Below are 24,968 nucleotides of genomic sequence, written 5' to 3' on the forward strand. Positions count from 1 at the left end.
AGAATTTTTGAAAATTGCGCCAATTAAAGATTAATAAATTTGACAACAATTGCAAAGCAGTTTCCTCTGCTGAACGCAGCCAGTAGAATGTGATTGGTTCTTACTTTTGGAGCCAACCAATCACATTTAATTGCTGCCCAGCCGCTCAGCGAGCGGCTGTACCGAATGCGCCCATTGCACGGAAGAACCGGTGCGTTCGAGGGGTTCTCGAGGCGAAGCGCGCGCGACGATGCGTTCTCGCGTTCCTGCCTTTATTTCGTCTCTCGCCCCCCCCGCGGTCCGCGCGAAAAGTTTGCGGCGCGACGACGCGAGACGCCGCCAGTGGCGCCGATCGTGGGGCCTTACGTCGCCGCGCCAATGGCAGCCTTGACAAATACATGATGGCCGTTGCCACCGAATAGTGTAACGCGTACATGATACCCGTCGTGTAACTGAAAGGTTTATTATTTTCAGCGGAGTATCGTCGTCGCGCGTGCTCCGTGTGCGTTTGTTTTCCCGACGGCGTGGTCGCGGCGGTACGCGCCCGGGTACGCGGGATCGCGCGCGGCGTAGTCGCGCGCGGGCGCCGAAAGATTCCCAGGAGGAAAACACGGGGCGGCCAGAGCCCCGCGTACGCGTACCGAAGGTAATATTGACAATTTTTCGGGGCCGCGACGCCGCGCGTACTTTTCCGCGTCGGCGGCGGGGCCGTGCACGCGCGTCGTCGCGGCGCCGCGCGGCCGGCGCCCCGCCGCGCGCGATCGGCGGGCCCCCGGTGGGATCCGTGTCGCCGTGCTCTCCGAGTGCTCTCTTTTGTTTACGCCTTGTCAGTCGACGGGGCTCTCGGGGGGGCCCCCCGTTTCGTTGTGCGCGACTCCGCGCGCCGACCTGCACCCGCGAGTGAGAGTGTGCCGTGCGTGATTCCCACGTCCCGTATATTGCGTGTGTTGGTGGCACGTACCTCTCGCACACAGGCGCGCGCCTGCCTATAACCTCAAAATGTGCTTCCAGCTGGCCCGAATTCTCGCCCGGGCCAACCGAATCGTCACGCCGGAATCCCCCGGTCCCCCGAGAATCACCGTACGGCCCGGGAGTTCGTCGCGGTCACGGGGCACGGTGGGGCACAGCGGGTGCTCGGCCGCTCGTGACACGTTTACCACCGCGTTTCCCCAGATTCTCTCGCGTATCCCCCCCGAGGCGAACCCCCCGAGATTCCCGCCGATCTGATCCCCCGATCCGCGGAAAGCGTCTAGGCTAGTTGCGTCTTCGCGCGAACGCTCGATCCGCCGGCGGCTAATCGGGTCTTCGTTTCTTCTTTGCAGGACGGAAGTCGGTGGCGAGATCTGCGCCCGTAGAAAGCCTGGTGTGCGGTACAGCGGCGACAGAGAGACTCTTGTTGAGAGAAAAATATTGCTGCGACGGACATCGCGTGGGTAAAGGCGTAATGTTGTGACATTACACTCTACGCCATTTGACAAGTATTCAAGAATGTCTGTGAGTTACTTCCTGGACCTGGGATAGCGAGTGTAACACGAGAGAACTGTTATTCGTAAAGTGATATATATCCTGTTTGACACCGTTCTGCTGAACGTGCATCCCGAGCCGTGTTGTCATGGACAGGCGTAGCGTCGCTGCACTTATAAATGGATAAGATCCTGTGGCAGACACGCTTTAAGTATAAGTCAGGATATATCCACGATGCGATTGCGCAATTGTTTTTTAATGGGTAAAGTAGTTCGCGAGGAAACTACTTTCTGCGTGCTGCGAAGCAATGCCCGTAACGGCCACGAATGGTTAGCGCTGGTGCGAGACTTTTGAAGGCGACGTTAACCGTACACGTGGATACGAGCGCTCCGAGGAATTGAGCACGCTGCTGCCCTGAGCTTTGGAAGGAATACGAAATTGTATGCATGACAGGAACAGGAGAGAACGTAGGCCGCAGACGTGTTGAGTGGCGCCGAAACGCAAATATCGCTCGCTGCAACTGTTGAACAATTTTGGTAAATATCCTTGTGTATTAATAATATGTAATTTGCTTAAAAACTAAACGATTCCAGACATTAAATATAAAATATCTTGTGAATAGTTTTATTAAGACATATATTTCAACTATATTTATGGAATTATTGTTAGTCTTATCTATCTGGGATGTGTCAGTTTCGATAAATATAAAATTTTCTCATACAAATCAAGATTTAATCACTGGCAGTTATAATCATTCGTACATTATGTTTACAAACTATATATATTGTAATTTCTTGTGAATCTCTTCAAACTGTGAGATGAATGAAATGATATTTTATATAGGAAAGAACAAAATAAGCTGAAAAGGTGGCTAGACGCTGCCCATAGTAAAGAGGGGCTGCGTGGGCATGCAGCAGCCTCAGTCACGCCCTCTTCTTGGGGACTCAGTATCCTCTACAACTTCCCCGAATGCGCGTCATAATAATCCAGTTACAGTTTTGACCCAACAACAAGTAAGATTTCATAGAAATAAATAGATTTTTTGTTGGTACTCTACATGTACTTTTTTTCTAAGTATCTCCTTCCAAATTTAAACATCTATGTAGCTTCTTTTATACAAAATATAGAAAATATGTAAAAATATGAAAAATGTATATGTTCTTATTGCAGTTGCAGCAATTACAACAGTTACAAGCCCAGAATAGCAGTGGCCAGTCGCTAACATTTGCTTTGCAACAGACATCAAATAATGTAAGCTATTTTTGTTGGCGAACACATTCTGTCGAATGTCATTTTGAAGAATGTCAGTGTTCTAATCTCACCGCTTGTTCTTGCAGCCACAAGAGCAAGGAAATGGGTCAGCAACTGGAAATCACATAGTCTACGTAAATCAGTTGAATCAATTGAATCAGAGTACCATAAATCCCTCGGGGACTGGTATGGGCCTACCCCCGGCCACCCCCACTTTTGGGGTGGGCCTTAATATGGGATTGCCACTATCACTATCACTAAATACCAGTCTTACTTCTCTCACGTCCAATGTTATCACCACATCAAATCCTCTGCTGAATTTGGGCTTGCCGAGTATAAGCACAGGGCTAACCGCGATAAATCCTAGCCTGAATCAATTAAATGCTATCAATTCCAATCTAACGTCCAACATTGGCTCAAACAGCATTAACAACAGTTTGTCCAATTTGGGACAAGATTTGAATAGCATTAATACGGGGGTTAATACTGGGATAAACAGGCTCAATACGATAAATTCCACGAATATTAATTCTGGGCTATCTGGTCCAAATTTGACGAGTCTAAACTCATCGAGCGTGAATCAGAATCTTGCTACGTTGAATACCAATTTAACTGTCGCGAATTCCGGCGTATCAGCTTTATCTGCTATTAATCCAAATACGAATTTGGCTACCACTAGTATAAATTCTGGTGTGAATCAGGGTCTTAATCGACCTGGAAATGCTCTGACAACTGGTCTGACGCCAACTAGTTTGAATTCCAGCAGTACACAATTTCCATTCCAAACGATACAGAGCATTCAGACTATTGCACCACACATCGTTGCATCGTCAAATATAGCACATGTACCAAACTCTGCTATATCGCAACATCCTAATTCGAACATCTCAACAATCTCACAAATCTCTAACTCCGGAACTCTGACGAGTTCCAGCATATTCACGAGCACTCCGAGCGAATCGATTCATGCGACCACTGCAAATGTGAATCACGCTTCGAACGTGAATCTCACTACGAGCATACCGCACCTTGGTACAATGCACCCTAATTTATCAAATATATCGACGTCTAATGTACAACATATATCCGCATCCAATGAACCGACTATGTCATTGAGTCATGTTTCTTCTTTAAGTTCCTCCCAGTCGACTGGATTTCAACCACAGCGACAGTATTCACAGGGGATAAGCCCCGGGTTAAATGCGTCAGTAGCATTAACAGGCACAACGCAACCGTCGAATGTGGTCAGTACTATGAATACCGTTAAGTCTATGCAAAATATTCAAGGTCAAAACATTAGTTCACCGGGCAGCCCGTTTTCAATACCCTTGAAAAGTCCAGCGTCTAATATAGCACCACCTACGCCGAGTCCTAGCCCTAATCGACTTTTACTTAGAAGTCCGGCTTCGAACTCGATACAGTCCAATCGGAATAGTCCAAGCCCGGTCAACACGTCGACTTCGAACAGTAACTTTAACATGCAGATGCAAAGCCCCATGCAGAGTCCGATGAGTGTTAGCCAAATACAGAGCCCTGTACTTAGCCCGTATCCCCCTGCAAAAAGCCCTCATCTATTAAGCGGGAATAATTCTCTCAACAATAGAAGCCCAGCACCTGGCGGTAGCCCTGGTCCACCTGTGGTAAGAATACTTATAAAAACGTAGAAACTTAAATTCTACTCTCTATCTGCTTATTGAAATTTAATTTGTTTGCAACTGTATATTTACTGTATAAGATATATTTTAGTGATTTTGTTAGAATACCCGTTAATATCTCTAATTTCATCTTTTTCTTTTATTGCTTTATTAAAAAATGTATCATATATCTATACTACACGAGAATATTTTTATTATCCCACTCAGAAATTGGAGAGCTTTATCTCATTTTAGTTTAACGCGTATATCTTTTGTAATTTGTTATAATTATGTTCAGATGACTACAACCTATCTTTTTTCCGTGTACTGTTACCTATCTATTTCGCTTATTTCCTAAAAAAAGGAAATGTGTCTTTAATAATGCAAGATTAAATTATCTATTTATCCATACATTCTTTTATTTTTCACGTGTTCCAGGTTAGGCCTAATACACCCATACTGCAGCAAGGAATGCAGGTGTTACAAATAATTCACGGTACACCACAGGGTTATCAATCTACCCCTACCCAACTGGTGACTAGGACCCAGTTATTTGGAAATCAACAGATACAAATAGCGGCGGGTAAGCCCACCAAGCAACCACCGCAAATTTTGCCAAAACCACCAAATCAGCAAATTTGTAATACTTCTCAACAAAAGTCGCAAAGAGTTACCACTACAATTACAAATCAGGTACGGTCTTAATTTTAATCTTATTTTTAATTGCTACATCGAATACTTTACTTAAGTAATTTATATCACATAGTTAAGTAGATAAATTGGACATTAATCATGTATTAAACAAATAATGATATTACATCTAACATGGCATTCAGCTATAATTTAACTCTAAATCTAATTTTATCTCAAATCTATTCTATATAAAATATATAATCTATATAAAATTGTTTTTTTCTTTAATTTGTTATACGATACTAAAAATAAAAATAAAATATAAAAGTAATTCAAGGTTCAGTAAATAAAAATCAAAGGAAATAAAATAAGCTGATGAACCGAGCTAGTTCTTAGTGTTAGTTATCGTCATCTAAATAATGTATCGTTATCTAAATAAGGTTTTGTCATCTGAATATAAATATAAATATAAATATGAAATGTCAAACTTGTCAACTTGTAATCGTCTTCAGTGCGCTGATAATGAATAATGGTAATTTGAACAATAAGTCATTGAAGTCAAAACTCAAAACTAGCTTGGCTGATTAGCTATTTTATTAGCTATTTTACCTATTTTATTTTTTTTTATTAAAAAAATATATCTTGCTTCTCGATGTCTTTACCATGGGTTCCATTTGTCAATTTCACGTTGTCTGGACTGCTTTTGGTGAGTTGATTTCATTTCTCTTTGTCAGTTAGATCCAACTTTTATTTCTCCGATTATTTGGCAGACTATGTGAATAGTCTAAAATTATCAAAATTTTATTAGTATTTTCTCATGAAAATTACACTGTTTTTGACTATTCAATGAAATGCTCACCTGAGGCTCGTCGGAGAGCGTGAGATTATTTAATTTATCTGTCACCGCTTCGCTGAAGATGGCTTAAAGTAGAGCCGAAACGTACAATTTAAAATTTTGTATTAAATAATTAAATATTACATAACATTAATTTACGCACAACTAATCGTGTTTGAATCTCATTTTTTCCTTGTTTATTGTTAATTTCAATAGTCGAGAGTCTTTAGCTAACTTATTTGAAAAAAAAAACATATTTTAATGCTGTTTATAATTTTTTTTTAATGTACATTACACAACATGAGATTTTACATTAAAGTAAATTTCTTTTTCTTTATAGGTAACGCAGCAGAGTCAGCCGCAAATTGTTCTTGCTGGACCACAACCAAGTCCAACTACAGCAACAATGATCCCAACAGCACAGGGTTTGCTACTGAATCAGGTATATTATTATAATATACCTGTTTGTGTTTCTTAGTTATGTCTATCATCTGCATATTCATTATGTAATTACATAAAAATATATACATCATGAGGTACTTTGATATGCTTCATATTTATTACAACTGCTTATGTGCATTCTTCTATTGTCATAAAATGTTGCTTCTATGCTTCATATATTTGTCATATTTGGTATATAGGTATTGCCGTCTACTGGACCTGTCATTGTACAGCAGCAGCCAGGAGGCGTTCAACTCATACTAAGGACGCCAGCAAGCGCGCAGCAACAAACGCATACTGCACAGGTGATGGTTTCATCCATTCATGCGCGCATTCTTCATATTGACATTCATATATTTCATCGCTTATTAAATTTTCATAAAGTACTTTTTATGTTTATATAATTTTTTTTTACCTTAATAATTACATAAATTTCAATTATGTTACAGAAGGTAAAGTTATAATTATTTGTCATAAAAAATTACATATTTTACACGAAATAGGTGAGAATACATAGAATACGTATTACAGCCTCTGAGATACTTGCATACAAATTATAGCGTGATAGAAAATATCCAATAGAGTAAGAAATGAATTAAATATTTAATTTCTAATTATAGTTAACACAACAACAATTGGTGAGGGTTGTCACAGCACATGGTATGCAACTGCAGGGGATTGCGCCCACATTCTTCGCTGTACCCAACGGATTTCCTTCAGCCGCTCCTCCAGTAATAAGGCATACCCCAACTAGTCCTGCGCCAGGTAAGTTATTACATAACAATGTAACAACAAAATAAATTATAATTATATTTCAATATCACATACAAATATTAATATATATATATACAGATAATATATATGGATTAAGTTAAGAAATAGAACACTAAATATTTCTCTTGGTTTGAAAAAATATTGTAGAACGTAATTTATATAAATTAAGAGAACTTAAATTTTTATTTTAGTGTATTTAAATTAAATGTTTAGAAATACGTAAAATCTTCTATATCTTACGTATCTTTTGTAATGTCTTAAAATTCACGACATTAATCTGTATGTATCGTAAGATATTAATTTTCTGTTATATTTTTTAATTTTATAGCTAATTCAGGAACTAGCAATCCCATCGTAATTCAGAATGCTATGGTACAAAGTCCTCAGTCGCAAATCTCACAAGTTACATCTGGTAACACTACTGGCAATGCTACATGCACGCAACCTGTCTCCGAACAAAATCTGTTGCCGCCTCCTAAGAAGAAAGCGAAAAAGAAGAAGAAAGCCAAACGAAAAGATGACGAACCGAAGTTAGATCTTGCCCGTATCATAAAAATATCGGGTATTGGGGATGACGATGATATCTTTGATTCTGAGTTGACACCTGAAACCGAGGTTCCTTGTCAAACGCAGCAAAGCGAAGTTAATCCCGGGCAATCTCTAGGCCAACTTTCATCGCAAGGAACAGTTCCTGCTAGCCCTACTCTAACTCAAGTACCTGCAACGAACACAACGAACACGCAAGCTTCTCCATCGCAACCACTTAACAATCAGCTTGTCACCCAACTCCAGATGCCTGTACAAAATACGCTAACGGGACAATTTCGTATATCGATTGGAGAAGACGGAAAACAACTTATTTTGCAGCATCAGCCCGAACCCAATCAACCAGAAATGGATGGAGCGACTGCGCAAGCTTTGATACGATCCCTGACTCAAAGTAGCGGACAAAATTCGCAGATTATCTCGCAATTTTTCAGCCAAACGCAAAGTACGCCACAGTCCACTCCAAATACGACCCAGCAGAGGCAAAAGTATGCCAAATCTCCTTTATCTAGTGGAAATCAAGCTTCAGGCAATACCATAAGTTCCACATCCTCGCAAAATGTCATTTGCACTACTAGTCCGCATCATGGCCAGATATGTTCGAAGATTAATCAGCAGAAGAATACAAACGTTCCTCAAGAGACTAATTCGCTACCTAATATCTGCGTTCAAAGTAGCCTCGGACCTTTACAGGAGACACAAACGTCTAAGAACGTCAATGTACAAAAACTGATGCAAGCTAAGAATGTTCAATCTGCATTGTCACAAACGAGCAATAATACTCCTTTGAATCCCCCAGATGTCTTATCAAAGCCTTCGTCTATGTATGGCATTCAAGGTTCTCGAATATCTAATGCAAGTCAGACGAGTTCCAATCAACAAAATTCCAATCTTTCTCTGCAAAAGTCTAGTCAGGTACGACTCATGAACACTTGTGTAACAAATATACGGAAAAATTTGGGAAAGCAGCCAGCGCACCGACAACACGCTCATGTGCAAAAATCATTACCCGGTAGCTCAATAGCACAAAACGACCATATGTCTAAGACTAATCAGAGTCTTCAGCAAACGAGTCAACAGGAGACTCTAACATTGCAGCAGGAATCACCACTGTTTCAACATAATCAACAGATCACTGCGCAAACCGTACAAACTCAAAATGTGCAACAAATATTTGAACAAAACTTACAGAGCTCAAACATTCATCATAATTCCATGAATATATTGCAGCAACAAAGTTCTTGTAACACCATGCAACAACACGATACCATGAATGTTTTACACTCGAGTATTCAACAAAATACGATTAATGTGCTGCAACAAAATACAGCCGGTAATGTTCAGAATGTAGAACAAAATTTGTCAGGTATCAAGGATATAGCACACGCGCAGCAGAATGTCATGACTAGTTTGCAACAACAAAATACGTCTGCTGTTTTACACAACACGAGTGTCCAGCAAAATGTGAATGTTCAGCAACAGAAGGTAGTGACAGCAAATACCTTCTCCTCCGTTAATGCACATCACTTCGAGTCTCAGAACTCGGCTAACGTCGTGCAGCAAGGAATCAATACGCAACAAAATAATCAGAATCAGAATATATTGATTACGACCGCTCCTACTTCTAATACCGCCCAGCCGAACGAATCTCAAAATGTCGAATCCCAAGGCGCAAATATATTGAACTCGGCGGCGAACAGTATACTAAATAACGCACCTAAAATCACGCCTGAAATTTTAAATGCGTTGAGAAACTTGAATCCTAACGATCAGCTGCTAATCGCGAACGCGAATGGTCAGATGCAGGTGATCAGTCAGCAACTCTTGCAACAACTTTTGGCTGGACAGTTAAACGCGACAAATCAGACACAGAATCAAAATCAAACGCAGAAGATAGTGATTGGCGAGCCGGATGCAAGTAATCAGAATCTGCAAGGAGTTCAGATCAACACTCCAACGAGCCAGATAATCGTGAACAGTTCTGGTGGAGCCCCAACAATCCAAAATAATATTCAGAACATCGTGGTACAAGCTGCACCGTCCCAGATGCCGCAACATATACAAATTCAAAATTCCGGCTTTCCTAGTCAATTCATTGACAATCTAAATCAACAACAAATTAGGAACTTGGGCAACAATCCACCAAAGAAGACGAAGATCGTGAAAAAGACGAAAGTTGCTGTTACTGCTCAAAGCATAAACTCACAGGTATGTAAATGCATTTCTATATCTTCCAATCTGCTTTATCTATTTTTTACTCAATATAAATTATTGTCGATTCTATTCTAAAAATGCGTTAATATTACAAAATGTGCATTTTACCTCTTATTTACCCTTTTTATAATTTAAAATCTATTCTTATTTTTTTTTTAGACGAAGACAGTAACCGTTACTCGACCAACAATGGTTACGTCCAATTTACAAAAAGTTGACCATTCTAATAAAATAAACACGACGGTATCTCATAGTACAAATCCTACTAAGAGCGAACCAACTCAGATCATTGCCAATGGTCCTTTAATTACATCCTCTGCCGGCAGTCATGTATCAGTTCCCTCAAATGGGCAAATGGTACAAAGAGTACAAACTATTCAGCTTCCTGCTCAATTGCAGCAATCGCTGAAGAACATTCAGTCACAAATCCAAGCTCTTTTATCTCGAAAATCTGGTACGTCGCACGATCAGACGGCGTTGGCGAAATTGTACCAGGAGCAAGCAAAGATATTAGCCAGTGGGAAAGTCGTTAGCACTACTACACATTCTGTCAATAGCGTAAGTAAATTTGTAGCAACAGAAAATAATCGCCAACAAGATTATACGAAATATTTTGTTAATATTTGTTACTCCAACGAAATATTTCTTTTTCTACATAGACGACCGAAACGACGTTCAGTGTAAACGTAGTTTCAACAGTTGCGTCGAGTATACATTCACAAAATTCATTCAAGAACCAGACATCAGCGGCGCAAACACAGACACAAACTTCCACCGCTGCTATGCCAGTAACATCTCAAACTCTAAGTTCAACTACAACAATGCCAAGTAGCTCGAATAGTAGTTTCATTAATAATATTACGGTAAGCGGAGAGTTGTTGTAAATATTTACTTACAAGAATATATTTTATGCATAGAAACAATTGTTGGATGTGTCATAATGTTATATTTTATAACGACGATTATTACAGGTGCCGCAAAGTATACAAGGGCAACAATCGAGTATATCGAATACTTGTGTGACACAGAGTATGCACCAGACGCACGTCAAGCAGCATAAGTTTTATCAGAACCACGGGACTCAGATGTTGAATCCGTCCTCTGCGAACATGCCAATCTTCTCGCCGCCTATTACCTCCGTAGCAACTTCACAGTTACAGAGCAGCGCACAACAACAGTTGACCCAATTGCAAACGCAACAATCAGGCATACAATGTCAACAACAATCGACGCAGTGTCAGACAGACCCGTTGGATTTCAAACCGAATATACAGACACCGAGCCCTGTGAAACAAGAGCTCTCGTCTCCTATTCAAGTGCAAGTTCAAAGCGGCTCGCCTGCGAGTCAGGTGACTTCGCCTAGAATGATAAACAAGGGAACGCAGAGGATTCAGAGCCCTGTAAATACCAACGGGAATACAATGAAACAACTCGTCAGTCCTAATAGCAACTCCAATCCTTTGATAAGTCCGAGGCAAGGCGTAAAAAGGCGTGCGATTAGCCCGATTTGCAGGCAGGTCAACCGCAGTGATGTGTACGTATTTAAATATACATTTCTGTTACATTTAATCATCATTTTTCGAGATTTAATGATACTGACATGTAATTATGTCATTGCTTGCAGAGTGGAACAGCAACTAAAAACCGATCAAAATGGCGCAACCAATCCAGATATGAATACACCATTCTCAAGCAAGCGTGATGCTTGCAAACGTTTGGTACGATATCATTGTTTAAATGAGCAAGTACTAGGACCCAAGGATCTGACAAAAGCGGACGAAATATTTGAAGAGACAGCGAAACATCTATTGAACAAATTCAGCTCTATGATAAATAAATACACGTATCTTCTCCTAATGGAAAGCATGGTATGAATAATATGATACACTTATCTGATAATCAGATACATTAAATTGAATTTTTAATATTGGTTATTTTGCTCACTAATTACATATAAAAATGTTTAAAATTGATACTTAGTTAACTTTAAATTATAGAAAACGGTATCCTACATTCCAAATTTTCTTTTTTTATTTGATAAATCAGTCTCACATAAGTGATTAACGTTACTACTGCATTAACATCTTTAAATTTACAGCGTGAAGTGAGGACGTCAGAATTGATGATGATTGATAGGTCTTTTGTATCTGAAGAGCAAAATATTCTCCAGAGGTTAAAGGAACAGGAGGCAAAACTTAACGGTAACTGCGCATGTTATCAATTATTTCTAATCGATATAATTGCTAATACAATATGTATGCATTTATATTGTTTTTTTGGAATTACGAGATTTTTAATTAAAAAAAAAAATATATTTTTTTAATCACCTTATATATTTACCTTCTATATTGCAAATGAAATTACAGCGGAGTTTAAGAAGGAAGAAAAACCGTTGGTGCCAAAAGTTGAACCTGGCCTTGTGGAAGAGAACAAGTCAACCTTAACAGCATCATCACCTTTGGTGAATGTATCTGTAAAACGCGAATTGGAGGATGATTTCCCAAGTGACGAAATGGAATGCAAACCAGTGATCAAGACGACGAGTAGTACAAGTGGCGATTACGACGAGTGGTTGGAGATCCAGAAGGCACTGGGTGTATATCCGTCTACCGCAGACACTTTGAAGTGTAAAAACGGCAATAACAGTGGTAGTGGTGCATGTGCTGTTGCGAGATCATCGAAAATTGAAAGAACACGAGCAAACGGCGAGTGTCTTCGTGCAAATGTTGCAAATACAAATTTGCCCGGTGTCTCGAACGCGATTATGAAGGACGATTGCGAGCAGGATGTAAATACGTCCTTCGACAGGCGTTGGAGTAGTGCCACTGATCTTGAACGGGATTTGTCAGAGGATACCGACTTGGATGAACTGGCTTTGCACTCGCAGACGCAATGTCCAAGCAGTACTGCCCACGTAACGAGTAGCGAAAGCGGTAACACCGGTAACGAGCACGATGAGATCAACGCGCAAGTACAGTCCGCCATCGACAGCATTCTTAATCTTAAGCAACGTCCTACGAACACCCTATCAGGCAGCGGTAGCGGTAGTTCGTCATCGCAGTCCGGCGACTCGAAAGACACTGCGTTGGACCAAGCAGTCCGCAGCATCTTAGGCTCGTGACCCTCCTTTAGTAAAGTATGTTAAGAAGTGAAAGTTGATAGTTGAATCAAGCTAATTATGCATCTTAAGAGTTTTAGAACAACTGTAAGTCGATTTTTCATGATTTTTGTGGATATCATTGAGATCTACCTATCATGGGAAACTGTGTTTTAGTATTGATAAACGTCGAGCAGACTGTTTCCGATACTGCATATCTTGAAAAGCACACAGATATAATTACTAAATTATTTGTATAAATCATATGTGACCTTATTGTTTTATTTATACGTTATTCAGCAGAGACAAGCTGGATCGCGCATACATGTTTCACTGAGCATTTTGATTTATCAAATATTCTGTTCTACAATGGCAATAATTATTCATAATATACAAACATGTATACTTTCCAGTAGTCTAGCTGTAATAAAGCCACCGCGTAAATCTAATTCTAGCAGCTGTAAATGTGAATAGATTAGATAGATAACTCGCTCAGATTTTTCAATATGCCACTTTGTAATGTAATTTTGTAAAAAGTAATTATTTAAAGCAACTTATTCCACTTCATCCGTAGTACTTGTAGGAGAATCTTATTGATACTTAAAAAAATGGGTCGGTGAATATTGTACATACGTTTTTAAGGTATAATAATTATTATTATATTACGACTATTATTTGTATTATTGTTATTGAGATTTATTCTCAGAATTATTATTATTATATTACCGTCATTATGATTAATACCATCATCATTGGAATCGACACTGAACATGTGAGAAAGGCAAAGAGAAAGTAATAGCATAACAGACTGATATGTAAAATCGTGGAAATGCAGAATGTAAATTAATACAAGGTGATTTGTTATTGGCGATACAATCGAAAAGGTGATAATCGATCCCATATGAAAAGAAAAATCGTGAATGTTGAATGGAATTGTTTTTACAAGACTTTATATTTTCAGAAATGATTCTCCGACAAAAATTGTGGAATAAAAATACTTATTCTTCGTAAGTTTCTTCTCAAATTGGTTGTACCGTCAATAACAGATCATCTAGTACAAGGAGAAGAAAGGGAATAACATTTATACGTGTTATTTTGGATTTATTTCTATGTGCAGTCTTAGTGTTAAGACGCAAAATCAAAGAGACAAACTGTTTCTAAATAATGTATAGGGTTTTACGACTTTCCTTTTTTTTTTAGCATCACATATGGATTCACACTAGGTATGTGGGTAATCGATGGATATTGGAGAGTGCATGTGTGGAAAAAGGATAATCACATAATAATCGTTGGATCAATTTGAAAATGTCTCTGTAATTATCGAAATTGATCGGCATACATTCCTATGGTCAATGTGTGGTTTTATTTTTAATCTTACGCGCGATACTTAACGCAAAATATTCTAATTAAAATTAAAAAGAAAACAATTGATCTCTAGAATTCCTTTTCTGCTTTTAACACACTGACGTTCGTAAAAGTGCAGTGATGGCACGAAGTGATGATGACGTCTCTCTCTTTCTCTCTCTCGCGAGATGAAAAGTTTTTATTATGTGAACTCTGATCGTGTATTCTTTTTCTACATATAAATCTAAAACGACTCTCTGGAGACATCGGAAGCGATGCGTATTCTGGCAAAAGCAATCCAAGACTGACGTATATACAGAGAAAAAAAAAGCAAGCAAAACTATGTAATGTATTACAGTAAGGAGTAATAATCGTTTGTACATACATAATGTTCAATTACACTCTCGACGGCAATCGCGACTTAATGAATTCCTCACGGATTTTCCGGAGCTTCGGAACACATTCAAGTTCTTTCGATCCTAAATAAATCACCGATATTTCACGAGTATGTATGTACACCAATCCTACGTCCCCGTCTGCTGATTTCGGATCGTGTGTTTCGCGGAGTTTGTAATTATCGCGCGTTAAAACAACGAGATGTATAACGATACACAGCCGCTGACGAGAGTGAAGACAAATGGTACAGTGATAATATATTATAAATATAATTTAAAGAACATCTTATTTTTCAGTCGTTTATCAGTACACCCAGGAAAAAAAAAAGGTATCATTATTTGTAACATAGCTATATGTGTCGCAGAATTATACAATCTTGTATACAATCCAACTTGATTTCTTTTACGATGTGCTACTTGAAATTATTTTTACGTAATGTAGACGAGCGGGAATAGTAATAACGAGATTCGACGCGAGCGTAATGTATGAAATAGGGGTCTCCAATCTTCTTTTGTCAAGAGGGTCAAATATTTAAATCTTTGTAATGTCCGGGGAACCGGATAAGTTTTATTCTTGAAAATTGTAAAAATAATATATCTTTATTTTTTATAATTCTTTTATATTAAGTTTTATAAAAGTCTGAGTCGCAGCGACGACCGAATCGTAAAAAAACCAAAGGCGCAATAATATGTAGATAATAATTATTATATATTATAAATATATATTACGTATATAATAATTATATTTATAATATATAATAATAAAAATATATATATTGTTGCGCCTTTAATTATATATATATAATGTCAAAATTTCTTGGCGGACCGGATAAAAGTTCACAGGGCCCGAATCCGGGCCACACAGGTTGGGGGCCCCTAGAATAAGAAGATGCGCGCGAGCAAGGGTGATCGAGTGATGACCCGTGCGTTTTGTATCTTGCAGAGGAAGGCGTTACGGGAATTGTACATTGCGTGAAATTTTTTAAAGCCGATAAAAATTCCGTGCACTATGTACTTAAACTCGTCGTTCATTTCATCTCTGCACAAGCATCTATTTCTCTCTCTCTCGACCGTTCCCCGTCGTCGTTAATCGGGAACTGATCTCGGATTTACGGAGAGAGGAGATAACAACGGTGCCCGGGATCGAGGATCGAAACCGGTATAATTCAACGATGATAATTCAACTTTCCTTCCGGCGTGGAAGAATCGCACGAGGAGATCTAAATGCCGAACCGCGCGAATCGTACATAGGGATCGCGATTAGATCTGTAGCCTGCACAAATCGGAAGGATAACGAAAATTATAACGATTATATTGTTTTGTATTTATTTATTATTACGTTTAAATATTTTTTATGCACACGCAGATTTATACACGAATACATTTATTTGACGCAATATTCATGCCCCGCGTTTCATTTCCTGGCCTAGATCGCCCGCCTCGTCGCGTCCCGCGTCCCGCGGTGAGATTATGTAACTTCCGCGTGCCGAGCATAAAGTGCGTCACGTAGATCGAAATATTAATATTTCATCTATAATGAGATAGATGCGACGTTGCGAAATAGGTCGGAGCAATATTTTTCCAAGTCGACAATTACGTTCCTTCGACTTTATACGTTCGATCGAACGAAAGTTTACCTTCAATCGCCTGGCCGACACTTTCGTAACTGTAATGAATTTCTTGTAAAACTCTTACGTTCGTTTCTACGATGCAGATTAACTTTAATCTTGGTTTGATTTACTTTTTATCTTTTTCTAAGTTCTAAGAATTGAAACTGGATACGGATAGAAGTGGAAATGGAAATTGTCAGCTTCGCGGTAATATCGTATCAATTTGACAGCTAGCTAGTTTCGTCATAAAACTGTGTCTCGAGAATAACAATCGGCGCATTGTTCGAAAGCGCAAAGACGAAATGCATGGAACTCTAAATTAACTAATTATTAGGCGCAAGATCCCGGGTGTATCCGTTCGTTCTGCGCGAAGCATCTTCGTTTCGATGCGAGAGGGATGCAACCGGAAATAGCAGATCGGATGACCGATCCTTCCTCTTCCCCTCGTCCTTCGGGAATCTGTAGTCTGCAGGGTCTACGGCGCTACGGTAGGTTGTATTTGTACAAAAATAGGATTGGGAAGGGCTTTTTGAGTCATGGGGCTGCAATTATATATTCTGCATATATTATTAATTTATTGTCAAAGTCGATGTTTTTATATTATAGATATGTTTCAGTTGTCCCTCCTGGGACTTCCAAGATTTTTATAAATGTTTTGAAAAATTGTTATCCAATTTTTTAGCCTCTGCCTTTATAGTGCCTTTGTCCTCGCGGCGCGCAGAGGAGAGGGAGGAAGAATTCGCGAACACGTGGTGGGGGAGTGACAACCGCGCAAATTTGCGCGGGGCTGCGCGCGGGGCCTCGTGAGGACTGGCTGTAATTTGTAATTCTAGCGACACGTATAAACGATCTTCGGCCTCGGCATGATTTCGTCGACGAAGGAAAGCGAAAGAAGCGTGGTGGAACTGGTGGAAGTCGCCGAGGTGACGGACGCTCAGGACGATCCGTACGACGTGGAGAGATGCGCCCGTTGGGTCCGGACAAACGCCTTGAAACAGGTTTGGAAGATGCACGCGTTTTCTAAAAAAAATTTCTAGCGCGTACCGTAGAATTGTAGTTGCAGATCTTTTTGAAAAGATTCAGCAAATCGTTCCTTTTCGCGAATTAGAGACGCGGTAAGGAGTTGAGGTTGAGGTTATGTTATGAGCTTGTCAGATCTTTCGTTTTATAGAAGATGCATGATTTTATATCCACTGCAAGAATGCTGGATAAATAAAAAGCGACGCAATGATAACGATAATTACGTTGCTGGAGTTATTTATTGATGATAGATGGGATTAGGTTAAGTTAGGTTAATTGTAAGTTTATATCTGGAGGGGTTAAAAACCACAGTGGTGTAAGACAAATTTTTAAAAATATCTTCTCGCGTGCATATATGCAATCTGTACAATATATAAATTGCATCTATGCACACGAGAAAATATTTTTAAAAATTTGACTTACACCACTGTTGTTTTTACTCCTCCATCTGTACATGTATTCGATATGAGCAGTTTTGTATAGCATAACTTGATAATTTTTTATATATAATTATATATAAATATATTCATATATATTCACATATAAATACATTACATATTATTATATATTAATACATGTATAATTCTATTATTAACTGAATGTTTATGGGATCGTAATGCTCTTTCGTGTATTGTAGGTATGCCTACAGTTTCCGGACAGCCTGCTACCGGATTCGGTGGAGGTTGCGCTACGTTTGGAGAAAAGCCTAGGGCGAAAGGTGTATATCTTAGGTGATACGACCTGCGGTAGTTGCTGCGTCGATGAGGTAACGGCGCAGCACGTCGACGCGGACGGCATAATACACTTCGGACACGCTTGCCTCAGTCCCACCGCTCGCTTGCCGATCTTTCACGTTTTGCCGAGGAAGCGATTGGACGCGACGGCACTCTGCGACGAGTTCGTGCGAATTTTTCCAGATTGCGGGAATAAGATTATATTTTTCTACGACGTGGCATACGCGCATGAGATTGGTAAATGTTTGAGATGTTGCTAATGATTGAGAGAGCTTGTGATGGCGGATAAAGACGTAATGGACATTGTATGATTACAGAAAATGTATATAACGCATTGAAACCTGTATATAAACACTTAGTTTTGTCTAAATTAAATTGTACGTCGAACGTGGAATATACCGATACGAAAGTAAGCCCGGCCTCAGTTGTCTTAGGTAGAGGTTACACCTTAGAAAATGGATATAACGTACAGGATTACGAAGGGTTCTTCTTGGGCGAGGGAGAAAAGACTCTCGCGTTATTAGCGATGAGTATACCCGTGAAAAGGTGGTACTGTCTCGCAAACGGTAAAATTAGCGAGTTTGAAGCGTTGAGCACACCTTGGTTGAAGCGAAGGAGATTCCTGATAGAGAAGCTGAGGGATGCCAGAGTTGTGGGAATTGTGGTGGCCACATTGGGCATTCAGGAATACCTGACGGCTATAAACACCGTGAAAAGAACCCTAAAACAGAAAAATAAAAAGTCTTATCTTCTCAGTGTAGGAAAGATAAATCCTGCCAAGCTCGCAAATTTCCCAGAGGTACGTTCAGCAGGGTGCAATAAAATATATTTGACTTGAATTTAATTTTAATCTTGCTATACAATCATGTCAATAAATACTTATTCGATTTTTATTCCAGATCGACGCCTTTGTCGTGATAGCTTGCCCAGAGAACGAAGTATTCGACTCGAGAGACTTTTTTAAGCCTATGCTTACGGTGTACGAAGTTGAATTAGCATTTAACAGCGCGAGGGAGTTCTGTCCGCAATATTTCATGGATTTTCGACAAATATTACCCGGTGGCCCTCACTACGTCGACTTTAAGCCGTCAACGGACTCGGATGTTTCTCTCATTACTAGCAATGTCAGAAATTGCGAGGACGACACTTTATGTACAGATCAAATAAATGCTCTGACAGTCCGTTCCTCAGGTATATTCAATTTATTTAAATTAAAAGAAATATCAAGAAAGTAATAAGATAGTAAAAATTGAAATTGCAATCTTGAAATCGTACTTTTAATAAGAAATTATTTGATATCTTTTGCCGCATTAATCAGGTTTCGTGGAAGAGACATACTTGTCTCCACAGAGATCAAAGAGACTTACTTTTCTTGTAATTACACTATTAAAGAATTCTTTTTATATGTTCCAAGCGTCTAATGTTTTTTTACATTTTTACATGTATTTTCTGTGCAAGCAGTTTAACAATTCAAAGCGATTTTATGTAATTAGATACTGTAGTAATAATACAGCAATTCCTTTTACTAGGTACTGTTGCCATTGGCAAGGCAGGGGCTCAATATCTACAAGAAAGATCTTGGAAGGGTGTCGAACAGCGACTAGGCGAAGATTCTGTACAACCAGCGGAAGCTGGTCGCGTTGGATTAGCGTGGGAATATACGAATGAACCTTTAAAAACAGATAAACGTAACGCACAAGCGGAATAAATATAGCATTTTTAGATATAGAGTATTTCATCCATTCCTTTTTCCTGCGATCTGAAAGTTCGAACCGAAAATCTAAACCCTCAAAAATTAACAAAGTATCAGGAATATATAATCAAGTAAGAGGTGAGATATTAACTAAATTTCCAAAAATCGTAATTCCAAGAATTTCTAAAACCAAGATTTCGAACAACAAGAAATTAAATTTTTAAAAATCAATAAAGAATTGGGATATAATTAAGAGTTGTGCTGAAAAATGAAAAAGAACCGGCGACTCCAGAAATTCTTAGAGTTTTTAAGTCCGCGTGTTTGAACTGCAAAAACTTACATGTTAATCTCGTCAAAAGTATCTGGAAAATATAATCAGTAACATAATTAGTGGTTTAGTTGGTAATTAATAGAATTGATAGGGTGATGCAGATAAAAACTCCAAGTATTTCATTTTCTTGGAATTTAATTCTTGGAATCTACAACTTTATTTCTTATATCTACCTTTCATTTTATCAACGGAGTGTAACGATATAAAGAAAGAAATGAGGTGGACAATAAAAAAGATAACTGTATTCTTATATGAGTAACTTGAGTAAGCAACATATTTTGGGGTAGAAAATCTAGAAAGGGGCGTAATTAATACATTTCCGTCGGCGAAAGATCATTATCAATGATAATTATTTAACACAAGAAATTCGTACAAATGTCATTAGTGTCATTACAGATAATAATCTAGGGAATTTTTTTTTACATTCGTAGGGACTGACGGCTGAGTCAGCTGATGATCTTGAACATTCTAATCCACTAGTCAAACGTCAGAATTCTCGCGACTTTACCGAGCTCTAACGAGACATTGGCATCTCGGTAAAAAAAGAAAAGAGGAGAAAAAGATAGAAAGCTGCAAGCCGTCTTCTGCTACCTGCGAGATAGATAATGCTACACCGTTGAGAGATGACAACAATTCGAGCACGTTCTGTACTGTCGTGCAGGTGGAGCCTCGTCATCGGGATCTTGCTGCTGTGCGATGTGTCGCAACATGTGTCGCGCGGCGAGAACGCAGTTAACCTAAGCACCAGCGGGATCGTCACCGAGAACAGATCCGTCACCGCGGCCGCGGTGACGGAAGCCTCGGCCGTACCGAGTGTCACAACGAATGTCAGCGTGTTGTCACACGAGTTATCCAGCACCGTGCGACCCGCGATTGATACGAGCCAAGTCGTCAGTCACAATGCTAGTTCAACCAGTACCGCTAAACCACCAGCACCGACCTCTGCCGCGAGCACGGCGCGGCCCGAGGATGTCGCGAGCCACCGGACGACCGAGAGAAGCCCCGCGACGTCGCCGAGCCCCGACAGGAACACGACGGACGTTCCCGTGCCGTCGCAGAGCCCGGCGGATGCCGCCAACTCGACCAATGTCACCGCGAGCAACGTCACCACGACCACCGTCGCTCCGGCGGAGCCGGTCCTCCCCGACAAGGGCTCCGCCGAGGAGGAGCACAACAGCTCCATGTCCATATTCTTCGTGCTGTGCGTCCTGGCGCTGGGCATACTGCTGATACACCTGATGCTGCAGACGAATTTCCAATACCTGCCCGAGTCGGTGGTGATCGTCTTCCTGGGCGCCGCGATCGGCATGATCATAAACCTCATGTCGCATCAGAACATAGCGAACTGGAGGAAGGAGGAGGCCTTCTCGCCGACCGCGTTCTTCCTGGTCCTGCTACCGCCCATCATCTTCGAGTCTGGCTATAATCTGCACAAGGGAAACTTCTTTCAGAACATCGGCAGCATCATGGTGTTCGCCATTTTCGGGACAGCCATCTCCGCGTTCGTCATCGGCGCCGGGATATATCTGCTTGGTCTAGCGGAAGTAGCGTACAAGCTCAGCTTCGTCGAGAGCTTCGCGTTCGGGTCGCTGATATCGGCGGTGGACCCGGTCGCCACGGTCGCGATCTTTCACGCCCTGGACGTCGATCCGGTCCTGAACATGTTGGTCTTTGGTGAATCGATTCTGAACGACGCCATCTCCATCGTGTTGACCACCTCCGTCCTGGAGTCCAACAACGCGGCGACGACCAGCGAGGCTATCATACTCGGCTTGAATCGGTTCTGCCTCATGTTCTTCGCGTCGGCGGGCATCGGCGTGGTATTCGCTTTAATAAGCGCGTTGCTGTTGAAGCACGTAGACCTAAGGAAGAATCCGTCTTTAGAGTTTGGCATAATGTTAGTGTTCACATACGCCCCGTATGTTTTAGCGGAAGGCATACAGCTGTCAGGTAAGCGTTTGTGATAATTTATACAGTAAATTTCTCTGTCGTACAACTGTTATCGCTTATTTGTTTCATACTGATTCGTTGTTGCAGGAATTATGGCGATTCTGTTCAATGGAATAGTCATGTCGCACTACACGCATTTCAACTTGTCAACTGTTACGCAGATTACGATGCAACAGACAATGCGTACGTTAGCCTTCATTGCTGAGACCTGCGTCTTTGCTTATTTGGGATTAGCATTGTTTAGCTTTAGACATAGGGTAAGTGTATCGTATAATATGCCGAATATACACTCCTCGAATCCTTTTCGATCAAGTCTCTTTTTCCTTCCCGTAGTTCGAGCCAGCACTAGTCGTTTGGTCGGTGATCTTGTCCCTGATTGGAAGAGCCGCCAATATCTTTCCTTTGGCCTTGCTCGTTAATCGTTTCCGCGAGCATCAAATCACGAGGAAGATGATGTTCATCATGTGGTTTAGCGGCCTGCGCGGTGCTATATCATACGCGTTATCGCTTCATTTAGATTTCAGCGATGAAACACGCCACGTTATTATAACGACGACGCTTATCATCGTATTGTTTACGACCTTAATATTCGGCGGATCCACGATGCCTCTGCTGAAATTCTTGAGGGCCGAAAAGAAGCAGAAGAGCAACAGCAGGAGGAAGAAGAAGGATAAGGAAGTTACATTGAGCAAAACGAGAGAATGGGTAATTAAAAAAAATTGTATAACGCGGATAACGTACAAAAATTTTTATACACATACAGATGATATATTTATATTGTTTTTTTTTATACAGGGACAAACTATAGATTCTGAGCACTTGTCGGAACTCACGGAGGAGGAAATGGAAGTGTCCTTCTTGCAATCGCGAATTCGCGGTTTCGCGAGGTGGGACCTGAAATTTTTCATTCCGTTCTTCACGAGACGATTCACGCAGCAGGAGCTGAAGGACTGCAAGTCGCAGATGACGGATTTGACGAATCAATGGTACCAAGCTATTAGAATCAGTCCAATAGAATCGGATGACGAGGCGACTACGGCATCGACCGCGCAATTAAATCTGAACGTCACTGGAACAGCTAAGGGGCAACCGCCGCACGGGAAGGAGAAGAACGGCCGTCCTAGACACGGGTCTATATTAAGTATTTAATTTATTTTGTGTGTGCGGTGTGTCCTTATGTGTGCTGAACTACGTGCTTTTAAATTATATTGCCTATAAATGGGTGTATATACAAGTGTTTATTAACATTAGTATTAAATCTATAACAGTATAGATCTTTTCACAAGAAGGAGAATTTTCTGTTCCATCAAAGCTGCAAATGTTGCCTTGTTCCAGTGAGCTGAGGGAGAGCACTTACAATTTTCCCTATTTAAAATTAGTACAGAATTTCTCTTTGACCTTAAATTCGCTTGTTGCTTAATATTAACTTACATACGTTTTATTAACGCACTTCATTGATACATAGGGAATATATGAACTGTTATCTCATATAATTCTCTAATTATTTCCATGATTTGTGAACAACCACATGGAAAGAGAAAATGGATAAGAGAGTTTGTGCACAGCAAACTATACAGCTACAATACGAGTGAAATTTTTCTAAGGTTGAATTGTCTCTTATACATCATATTTTCGTAATTTATTTGTTTTCGCCTAATATTTACACGTACCTGTATAATTGTAAGCATCGTTACCTTATCGCTTATATAGTGAACAGCAGTGTATTGTCCAATATGCTTGCTTTATTCAAAGCAGCTTGGCAACGGTGGTGATGGGCAGTAAATTGATTTCAGTTCCTAAAATATTAACAGAAATACTATTAATTTGCAGAGCTGAGGAGGATTGGTCTGATTAGTTCAACTTATTCCCACAAGTATATTTTTCCCCTGCGGATTAATCTCTTGTTCCACGTGTAATTCTTTAATCGCGCAATACTTGTTGAATTCGATGAAGATTATTTATACGATCTGATACTTTCGTTAGTATTAGAGATGTGTACATACAACAGATTTCTATTTGTGTTACTCTTGTTATGCATATTTGTAATTATTCTAAAATTAAATTGTATGAAAGTAAAATTATGATAACCAGGAAACAACGAAGTCGGTCACAGTAATGTGCATAACGATAGTATAATGTTGTATATTTTATCATTTAGCATTATTTTATCCAATTATGTGATAATTATTATTTCAATAAGTAACAAGTTATTCGAACAAAACTTGCAAACGATATATTAGCGGTAGTAAATTACTGAAATTGACTGAAACAATTTAAAACAGTCCCTATTCATTATTATCTCTTTCACAAAATTGTCTAATTGTATTTGTAAAAAAAATGTCATCTGCGTTTTTACAACATCCCGATATTCTTCAATATTTATGGTACAAAATGGATTGTATTTTTGGTATCGCTAAATATGTTTGTACAGCGTTGAAGGTATTTCGATTTGAACAATCAAAGAAAATGTGAGAGATTGAAATTAAAAAGATCTGTTTCCTAGTTATTAATTATCCGCGATGATGTTGTTGCGAGAAGGGAATACGTATGCCGTCATGTGAATAGTTACGAGCACGTGTTTCGTATCGTATCACTCGTGGGTGGGACTGCGTTATCTTGCTTCCTTAAGGCCGAGCGTTAACCCAGCGTGTACGTTTTGTAGCTAGAAACCAGCTGGCGAAAGATAGCACGTCCTACGTTCCACTGTAATGTGATTCGAGTTGAATTATAATATAAAATGATATTTGCCAGGCGACACAGGTTTATCCTTGTAACTGGCGCGGTGTATCAATGAAAAGAAAATTGCGAGACGAATTCTGTTCAAGTATTCTCTTCGTCCACTATCTGAAATACGCATATTTAGAAAAAACGTGAACATATTGTACATTACACTTTGTACGACCGTAGTCACAGGGACAATAAAGGTGATATAATTTGTGATATATATATATAAATAAACTCACGTGAGCGACTCCAGGTCTGCTGCTTTCTTACCCTTAATTAATAAGCGACGGATGACAAGT

At 39.9% G+C, this 24,968-nt stretch overlaps 3 protein-coding genes and 1 long non-coding RNA gene across 6 annotated transcripts; 3 read left to right on the plus strand and 1 right to left on the minus strand.

Moving 5' to 3' along the window:
- The first annotated feature begins 358 nt into the window (after positions 1 to 358).
- On the plus strand, positions 359 to 15,621 carry LOC139767706 (uncharacterized). Of its 3 annotated transcripts, XM_071697276.1 has the most exons (16): positions 359 to 625; positions 1,302 to 1,979; positions 2,287 to 2,456; positions 2,614 to 2,694; positions 2,781 to 4,334; positions 4,767 to 5,021; positions 6,137 to 6,238; positions 6,438 to 6,542; positions 6,858 to 7,002; positions 7,340 to 9,765; positions 9,931 to 10,329; positions 10,431 to 10,634; positions 10,743 to 11,305; positions 11,396 to 11,639; positions 11,870 to 11,972; positions 12,138 to 15,621. In XM_071697276.1, the coding sequence occupies exons 3-16, from the start codon at positions 2,352 to 2,354 to the stop codon at positions 12,890 to 12,892; spliced, it is 7,041 nt and encodes a 2,346-aa protein (XP_071553377.1). In that variant the 5' UTR covers positions 359 to 625; positions 1,302 to 1,979; positions 2,287 to 2,351; the 3' UTR covers positions 12,893 to 15,621. The 3 variants fall into 3 exon arrangements, with proteins under 3 accessions (XP_071553377.1, XP_071553386.1, XP_071553395.1); XM_071697285.1 differs by lacking the exon at positions 6,438 to 6,542; XM_071697294.1 differs by lacking the exons at positions 359 to 625; positions 1,302 to 1,979; positions 2,287 to 2,456; positions 2,614 to 2,694 and having other exon boundaries at positions 2,781 to 2,828; positions 3,830 to 4,334.
- On the minus strand, positions 5,572 to 6,146 carry LOC139767825 (uncharacterized). Its single transcript, XR_011717227.1, has 2 exons — positions 5,821 to 6,146; positions 5,572 to 5,745 (listed from the first exon to the last, which is right to left on the minus strand). It is a non-coding gene; the product is annotated as an uncharacterized lncRNA (long non-coding RNA).
- A 608-nt stretch (positions 15,622 to 16,229) lies between the features above and the next one.
- Dph2 (Diphthamide biosynthesis 2) lies at positions 16,230 to 19,697 on the plus strand. Its single transcript, XM_071697388.1, has 6 exons — positions 16,230 to 16,705; positions 16,900 to 17,215; positions 17,875 to 18,208; positions 18,289 to 18,770; positions 18,871 to 19,162; positions 19,501 to 19,697. The coding sequence occupies exons 2-6, from the start codon at positions 17,081 to 17,083 to the stop codon at positions 19,677 to 19,679; spliced, it is 1,422 nt and encodes a 473-aa protein (XP_071553489.1). The 5' UTR covers positions 16,230 to 16,705; positions 16,900 to 17,080; the 3' UTR covers positions 19,680 to 19,697.
- A 750-nt stretch (positions 19,698 to 20,447) lies between these two features.
- Nhe1 (Na[+]/H[+] hydrogen exchanger 1) lies at positions 20,448 to 24,917 on the plus strand. The gene is made up of 5 exons (XM_071697319.1): positions 20,448 to 21,945; positions 22,033 to 22,202; positions 22,279 to 22,650; positions 22,741 to 23,075; positions 23,776 to 24,917. Exons 1-5 carry the CDS (start codon positions 20,619 to 20,621, stop codon positions 23,798 to 23,800), a joined length of 2,229 nt encoding a protein of 742 aa, XP_071553420.1. The 5' UTR covers positions 20,448 to 20,618; the 3' UTR covers positions 23,801 to 24,917.
- Positions 24,918 to 24,968: the final 51 nt, after the last annotated feature.

This window comes from Temnothorax nylanderi, unplaced genomic scaffold (assembly GCF_030848795.1).
Source record: "Temnothorax nylanderi isolate EJ_2023f unplaced genomic scaffold, tnyl_v1.0 TNYL_tig0001_pilon, whole genome shotgun sequence".
Classification (NCBI taxonomy): domain Eukaryota; kingdom Metazoa; phylum Arthropoda; class Insecta; order Hymenoptera; family Formicidae; genus Temnothorax; species Temnothorax nylanderi.